The 8,559-nt window shown below is 39.3% G+C and overlaps 1 protein-coding gene and 1 pseudogene across 1 annotated transcript; both read left to right on the forward strand.

Annotated features, from left to right (window-relative positions):
* Positions 1-1,670: 1,670 nt before the first annotated feature.
* Positions 1,671-2,735, forward strand: LOC109827953. The gene has a single exon (XM_020394980.1). It carries the CDS (start codon positions 1,671-1,673, stop codon positions 2,733-2,735), a length of 1,065 nt encoding a protein of 354 aa, XP_020250569.1.
* Positions 2,736-6,637: 3,902 nt separating this feature from the next.
* LOC109827954 lies at positions 6,638-7,149 on the forward strand (annotated as a pseudogene).
* Positions 7,150-8,559: the final 1,410 nt, after the last annotated feature.

Here is an 8,559-nt window from a genome sequence, read left to right on the forward strand (position 1 = left end):
CAGCGATGTTTACAGCCCGTCAGTGATATTTTCATCGCTGACGGGAATGAAGACACCCTGACGGGAACATCGCCGATGGGATTTCCCGTCAGCGATAAAAACAACGCTGACGGGAATACCCTGTCAGCGATGTTGCCGTCAAGGAAACCCCAATTTCCACTAGTGATAGCTCACTTTTCGTTTTGCTCTCCTCTTTTCCAATACATTAGCTTCTTGTGGAATCTACATAAGCATCTCTTCCACTTTTGCAATTAAAATGATAAGGTTTCATGATGTATATAGCTTTTGTAAAGCCTATAATGAGAATCAAGGTCCAGTACAAACACATTTTGATGGCAGCAAATCACTTAATTTTGAAGCAAATCATACAAAGACGCAAGCGATGCACTTTCACACAGCTCAGAAGCTAAAATATTAATCATAGGATGACTTACCTCACCATCTCACTTGATTAGAAAGATATACTTCTTTTCATGCGAGTTATATCGTGTACTTGCATACACTTGAATATTTTCGAGTTCAAGGAAGCACCTGCAGCGCGATCAACTTCAGATCCTCATCATTCTCAGGAAAAACACCATATCTCGAGGCTCTCCATTATGTCGGCTCCATTAAAGTCCCTAACAATTTAAAAAAAAATTAAGCGAGCAGAAGAAATAAAAAACAGCAGAGGGTAACACATCATTCCACATTACTGACAGTTAAATCAGTGGAACATCACGACCTGCTATTATTCCTTCTTTTTCAGTGATGTGCTATATGCAATAGATTGCCAAACTGACTGAACCCAAAGGAAATAAACATGCAAAATCGTAACCACCAAGTTTTTTTTGGATGTAATGCTTTTGTGCAAACCCCTTCAGTAGAGGAGCACGATATGAACTGTACAATATGCAGACATCATGAAGAACCACAAAAGAAAAGATCACTTACATAGAGTCTTGTATTGCTTTATAAGCTTTACCAGCAGGCAAGAAACCGTCCACAGCTACCCCTTTGTCCTCATTTTTCTTATCTGATTTCAAGTGCTTGAGGACAAACAGGCCAAAGCATGATAGGACCACCACAAGTAATTACAAAAATATATGATAAAAACACATAACCAGCTTACGATAAATATATGATAGATCACAGCAACAATTATCCCAAAATTGAATAATGCAAGCAACAAAGTATTTTCATATATTTATCACATTGGAAGTATTTTTTTAATTTAACATTACACCTTTATACAGTTGACAGGCTAAATTATAAACATATAGACATACTCCAATGTGACGTGGCTTCAGAAGCTCATGGGATTTGAGACTACATAACTGAAGGACATACACGCAACTATGTACAAATTCTACAGTGTAAACTTGTAGGTATATGAATGTTGAATTAATCTTGTAACATTATCCATTTCATAGGTTAATTAGTTGGTTACTTAGTGGGTTAAGTTTTTAGTTAGTTAGTTACGGGTTTCTTGTGCACGTTGTGCACGTTTGTAAGTTAGCAAACTGCTTTGTATTTGTATTTAAATATGACAGTAATTTATGTGTGTGAAATATTAAAACCTGAAAACTGGTTTTTTTTCCTCCTCAAAAGTGTGTGTGTGCTTCTAGTAATTGAAGAATCAATTCCATCATTTGGTATCAGAGCCTGTTTGGGATTGAATGCCAAAAATTATGCCTGCGGACACAACACCATCAAGCAGCGGATCTGGCAACACAGTGATGCTGAAGACAACTGGAAGAGAAGGGACTCTTCAGTACCCATTGCTCACGAAGAGCAATTACTCAGCATGGGCACTTAAGATGAAAGTGTATTTGCGTGCACAAGGTGTATGGGATGCTATTGAGCCTGCAGACCCCAATGACGAGGTAGAGATGCAGAAAGATCAGATGGCTCTTGCTGCAATCTATCAAGCCATCAGCGAGGAGACACTTCTTGTGTTAGCTGAGAAGGAGACGACCAAGGAAGCATGGGAGATGTTGAAGACAGTGCACATGGGCGCTGAGCGTGTCAAGGAAGCAAAAATTCAGACTCTGAGAAGTGAGTTTGAGGGTCTTCGCATGCGTGAAGCGGAGACAGTTGATGATTTTGGTGCAAAGTTAACCACCATTCTCAATAAGATTCGTGCATTGGGTGACAAGATAGATGAGGCCTATGTTGTCAAAAAGCTTCTTCGTGCAGTCCCTCCTAAGTTCCTTCAAATTGCATCCACCATTGAACAATTTGGAAATCTCAACACGATGACAGTTGAGGAGGTCATCGGATCACTCAAGACTCATGAAGAACGAGTGCGGGGCTATGGTGACAATGAGGATGAACACGTTCTGTTGACAAGTGCAAAGTGGAAAGGGAAACAAGTGAAAGGAGAGAGCTCGTCTAATTCATATAAAGGACGAGGAACGAGTAGTGGACGTGGTCGTGGCCATGGGTATGGCAGTGGTCGTGGTCGCGGGCACGGTGAAGGTGGTCGATGGAATGAATCAAATCATTATGAGAGAAAGTTCGACAAGTCCAAGGTAAGGTGCTACGCTTGTCAAAATTATGGGCACTTTGCCTCGGAATGTCGATCTAAGAAGAAGGATGAAAAGGCACACTTTGTGGAGGTGCAAGAGGATGATGAAGAACCAGCACTCTTAGCGATGGAAATTTGTGAGTGTGAGAATCATAAGGAGATCACAACAGAGGAAGTGATGCTCTATGAGGAGAAAGTGAAGCCAAAGTTGAATGAAGGAGAATAAGTGGTGCACGACAACTCTGGTTGGTTTCTTGACACTGGAGCAAGCAACCACATGACGGGTTGCAAGGAGCTGTTTTCAGAACTAGATGAAAGTGTGACTGGGAAGGTCAAGTTTGGCGATGGTTCTGTTGTGAACATTCGAGGAAAAGGAACCGTGATGTTTCAGTGTCAAAATGGTGAGCATCGACTCTTTACAAATGTTTATTTCATACCTAGATTGCGTAGCAATATAGTGAGTCTAGGTCAATTGGATGAGAATGGATGCAAAACTGTAATAGAAGATGGATGTTTGTTGGTGTATGATAGAGCTAGAAAGCTGCTGGCGAGAGTAAGAAGATCGAGGAATAGATTGTATATTCTAAATTTGAAGACAACTCACTCAGTGTGTTTAATGGGGAAGTTAACTAAAGTTGAATGGTTGTGGCATGCCCGTTATGGCCATTTAAATTTCCAGGCACTGAGGAACATGACGAAGAAGGGAATGGTGACAGGAACTACAGCAGATACATGTGGGTTGAGATTTTGAGAAGCAAGGATGAAGCATTCGCTGTTTTCAAGAAGATAAAAGCAGGAGCAGAACTGGAATCAAATTCAAAACTCCGAGCGCTACGGACAGATAGGGGAGGTGAGTTTACAAATATTGCATTCAATGAATATTGTGAGCAAATGGGCATCAAAAGGTACCTCACAGCACCATATTCCCCTCAGCAAAATGGTGTCGTCGAGCGTAGAAATCAAACTATTGTGAACATGGCTCGAAGCTTACTAAAGAGCAAACATGTTCCATCAGAATTCTGGGCTAAAGCTGTGAAGACAGCAGTGTATATACTCAACAGAGCTTCGACAAAAAGTGTGGAAGGTGCAAAACCTTACGAGAAATGGACTGGCCACAAACCCAAGGTACATCATATGAGAGTGTTTGGTAGTTTAGTGCACGTAAAGACTGTAAAACCACACATGAAGAAACTGGATGACAGGAGCGTGCCAATGGTGTTCTTGGGGTATGAACCAGGCTCAAAGGCATACAGGGTCTATGATCCTAATGCAAAGAAATTGTGTGTAAGCAGAGACACAATATTTGAAGAGGATAAGGAATGGAATTGGGAGAATATACAAGGAGAAGGAGACTCTAGAGGTTATTCACGTGGTTCATTCACCGTGCACTATGAATCTGAGAAGGGTGAAGGTGCGACTGTGCCTCACACTCCCTCGAAGCATAATAATGCACAGGATGATGGAGAACAATCAACAAGCTCGGAGAGGCCTCATAAGTATCGCTCTCTACAAGATGTGTACAATGACACAGTTGAGATGGACGATGAAGCAGGGCTATGTTTTTTGTCTTTAGAAGAACCTGCAACTTATGAAGAAGCAGCAGGTAATGAGAGTTGGAAACAGGCCATGGCAGAAGAAATTGCAGCAATTGAGAGGAATAACACATGGGAATTTACAGAATTACCAAAAGGACACCGTGCTATTGGTTTGAAATGGGTATACAAGGTGAAGAAAAATCCTGAAGGAGAGATAGTAAAACACAAAGCTCGACTCGTGGAGAAGGGATATGTACAAAAACAAGGAGTGGATTTTAATGAGGTATTTGCTCCTGTTGCACGATTAGAAACTGTAAGGCTCTTAATTGCTTTGGCAGCACAAGAGAGCTGGGAAGTACACCACATGGATGTAAAATCTGCATTTCTAAATGGCGAGCTAGAGGAAGAAGTGTATGTAGCACAGCCCGTTGGATTTGAAGCCAAAGGCCATGAGGGACAAGTGTTGAGGCTGAAAAAGGCATTATATGGATTGCGTCAAGCACCTCGAGCATGGAATTCAAAACTTGACAAATGCTTACAATCACTCGGATTCATCAGGTGTCCTATGGAGCATGCTGTGTACAAGAGAAAACTGGGGGTGAAATCCAAGTGATTGGTGTTTATGTGGATGATCTTATCATCACAGGGTCAAGTGTCGAACACATTGTGAAATTCAAGGAACAGATGAAGAAGGTGTTTGATATGAGTGATCTTGGCTTATTAAGCTATTATTTAGGCATTGAGGTGAAACAAAACTTACATACCATCACATTGTCCCAATCAATGTATGCACTGAAGATATTAGAGAAACTTGGGATGGCCGAATGCAATCCCTGTCAAATTCCCATGGAACCAAGACTTAAAATGAGTAAACTAAATATCAGTCCTCCAGTTGATGCCTCTTTGTATAGAAGTGTCATAGGGAGTTTGAGATATCTACTTAACACAAGACCTGACATAGCCTACTCAGTTGGAGTGATGAGTCGATATATGGAGGCGCCATCGACAACTCATATGACTGTCGTGAAACAAATACTAAGGTACGTGCGTGGCACTCTAAATTTTGGGTGTTGTTATGACAGGAAGAAGCAAATGGGGGAGCACTTGATTGGGTACAGCGACAGTGATCTGGCTGGAGACATTGATGATCGAAAGAGTACAACGGGAGTAATTTATTTTCTTGGTGGAAATCCAGTCACCTGGCTATCACAGAAACAGAGGGTGGTGGCACTCTCCTCATGCGAAGCTGAATATGTGGCCGCTACGGCAGCAACATGTCAGGGCATTTGGCTTGGGCGATTGTTGAGTGAAATTAAGGGAGGTGTACCTGTCAAAGTTGTCCTCAATGTAGACAACAAATCAGTCATTGCTCTCACGAAGAATCCTGTGCATCATGACAGAAGCAAGCACATTGATATCAAGTATCATTTTATTCGTGACTGTGTTCAAAAGGAAGAAATTGAAGTGGTGCATGTGAAGACTGAGGAGCAATTGGCTGATATCCTGACGAAACCACTTGGTCGACAGAGATTTGTCGAGCTGCGTGAGAAGATAGGACTGAAGGATGTGAAACAAGTTGCAACAAGATTAAAGGGGTGAATGTTGAATTAATCTTGTAAGATAGGACTGAAGGATGTGAAACAAGTTGCAACAAGATTAAAGGGGTGAATGTTGAATTAATCTTGTAACGTTATCCATTTCATAGGTTAATTAGTTGGTTACTTAGTGGGTTAAGTTTTTAGTTAGTTAGTTACAGGTTTCTTGTGCACGTTGTGCACGTTTGTAAGTTAGCAAACTGCTTTGTATTTGTATTTAAATATGACAGTAATGTATGTGTGTGAAATATTAACACCTGAAAACTGGGTTTTTTTTCCTCCTCAAAAGTGTGTGTGTGCTTCCAGTAATTGAAGAATCAATTCCATCATAAAGCAGTTCTGCATCAAGAAATTGGTTTTGCCAGTACATTGCTCCTACCATCTTAAAAGAAAGAAAACAAAGGGGAAACTAGGTGCTTCATAAACATGCAAATATGCAATACAATTGGTATTGAACTTTAAGTATCTGAAAGCAAAAGGATAGCGTTTTCAAAGAAGCGCCTAATTTCAGCTACATGATGACACGGGCGCTCCTTGCTTATCATCTTTCTGACCCTGCTCCAGAAGTTAATGGAATCAATATCTTTCCCCTAAAAGATATACCTATAACCAGATCAAAAATATTTAAGACTATACGCATCTACACATTTTAAACTCGTGCTCTAACCTGAGTGTGCTTCTGACCATTGCAGTATAAAATGCCGCACACTATTGAAGAAACATACAAAAGAAAAGATATACCTATTGACAACTAATATTAGTACGCAGGGCCCTCCAAAAGTTCATGAGCATATTGTAGAAAAAAAGAGAGAGGGAGGGATGTAAAATACTTTTAGTTGCTTTTTCTACACAGGAAACTTTGTTATAGTAGATGGAAGTGGCATGCACAAGGCTCTTGAATCTGAGTTGCTTTTTCTACACAGGAAACTTTGTTATAGTAGATGGAAGTGGCATGCACAAGGCTCTTGAATCTGGTAACAAGATAACATGCATGGTTTTTTGTTATAGTAGATGGAAGTGGCATGCACAAGGCTCTTGAATCTGGTAACAAGATAACATGCATGGTTTAACAAATTTTTTTTCATGACCAAGTTAGGAATCTTGCAAAATCTTCAGATTGGTAAGTTACTTTGATGCCTACTGTTTGGCCGTATTCTTGCAATATTTCTAGAAATATTCGTGAAATCTGAACATTGTATCTGCTCTTTACTGAGATAAATTAGTATGTTGATTAGAATCAATATTGTTATTGTACAGGCCTACAATCTTCAGAGAGAAAGCAGCAGAGAATTCAAAGGCTCAATCACACCTACCAACTGTTGAAAATGAGGATTTGACTTCAGATGGTGATGATGTTGATGATGATCTTCCACCACTTGAAGCAAATACAAATAGAAGTCGACCTGGTGAGTTATATTAAGATTCAGATTCTGGTTCAGAATGTGATGTAAGCACAATCTAAGGTTGTATCTATCTATAGAGGAATTGGAAGACAAAATTTTGTTGGTTTTTGCCGAGGAAAATTAAAGAAGCATATTGTATCAGTATCATGTCAGAATTTAGTGAAAATTATATTTCTTGATGGTACGCAATTGAGGTTTCATAATTTTTTGTTGACTCAACGTTGATTTAGAATTATTAGTAGCCCATCTGAGAATCTTGTTGTCTTTCTATGATGTCATGCTTATTCTTAATTTTGCTGAAATGAAATTGTAGTATAAAAATGTCTCTCTCCCTGAGCATGAAAATTCCAGTTAATTAACTTTTTTTCCTGAGACAAGCAATCTGGGACAAATATATCATAGCAATGAAAATATATCAGGACAAATATATCATAGCAATGAAAATATATCATTAAAGAATGATTAAAAATATATATCAACATCTACCTCATCTCTATTATGATGCTTCACAAATTTACTTCCAATACTTACAAATTCAGAAAATGTAAACGAAAAAGCCAAAATCAACACATTTCCCTGGTCATATTTTAGAAACAAGCACAGCTGAAGTCGAATCATGACTATTTGCATACCACATCATCAAATTGGTCCCCGTATTACGCCCCCAAAATTATTAATCTAATGGACTCGCTCTCTCTCCCGCACACTCCCAAATCAAATCTTCTAAAGTACCAAACTCCTTTCACTTCTTTCTTTCTCTAAAAAGTTGGTCTAAATAAAGCCCTAGAAGCAAAACCGCAGAGAAACCAAATGCACTCGTACTACCAATTCCTATGAAGTCCACATCAAAGAATGAACTAGACGCACTAATATGAGTAAAAATTAGGGTTTAAGTCAAAACTGTTAGATATTTTTTAATTGGGTCCCACCCACAATTGTTTTTTCCTCACACATGAGCGGCTATGGAAAGTCATTTTCAATGAACAGTAAAAACGTGAGGGTTTTAAATTTCTTGTAAGATAGATATATAATATGACATGAGCAAGAATATGCAATACGAACAAAGAGCAATATCCTAGCAATGAGATATACTATGAGATATATGCAAGGATATACAAGGGTAAACAATCTAAACTAGATAGTGAGCAATATAATCAACAAGTAATATACAAAGGCGATATAAGATATGAACATAAAAATAAGTGCGACAATGCAATCACAAACAAACGATATGATTACGGAGTTCGGTCCCCACGACCTACGTCTCCGCTCATCACCTCGAGGAGATCTCCACTATCACAACTGAGTTTTCTACGTTTACCCGACCAACGTTTACACCTCACAATACAGTTCTCTAGTTTACCGAAAACTCTACAACTAACACACTCTTGTAATCCCACTCTACACCCTCTCAAGTGATGAAGAAGAAGCCTTATGAGATACACAAGAAGAATTAATATTCTTATGTTTTTGTGCATCATAGCAAAACTTAGCTAAATGGCCTTTTCGATCACAAA

The sequence above is a fragment of the Asparagus officinalis genome, unplaced genomic scaffold (genome assembly GCF_001876935.1).
Source record: "Asparagus officinalis unplaced genomic scaffold, Aspof.V1 AsparagusV1_Un576, whole genome shotgun sequence".
NCBI classification, from domain to species: domain Eukaryota; kingdom Viridiplantae; phylum Streptophyta; class Magnoliopsida; order Asparagales; family Asparagaceae; genus Asparagus; species Asparagus officinalis.

Coding starts and splice junctions, on each gene's coding strand:
- LOC109827953 (XM_020394980.1), top strand. CDS start 1,671: ATGCCTGCGGACACAACACCATCAAGCAGCGGATCTGGCAACACAGTG.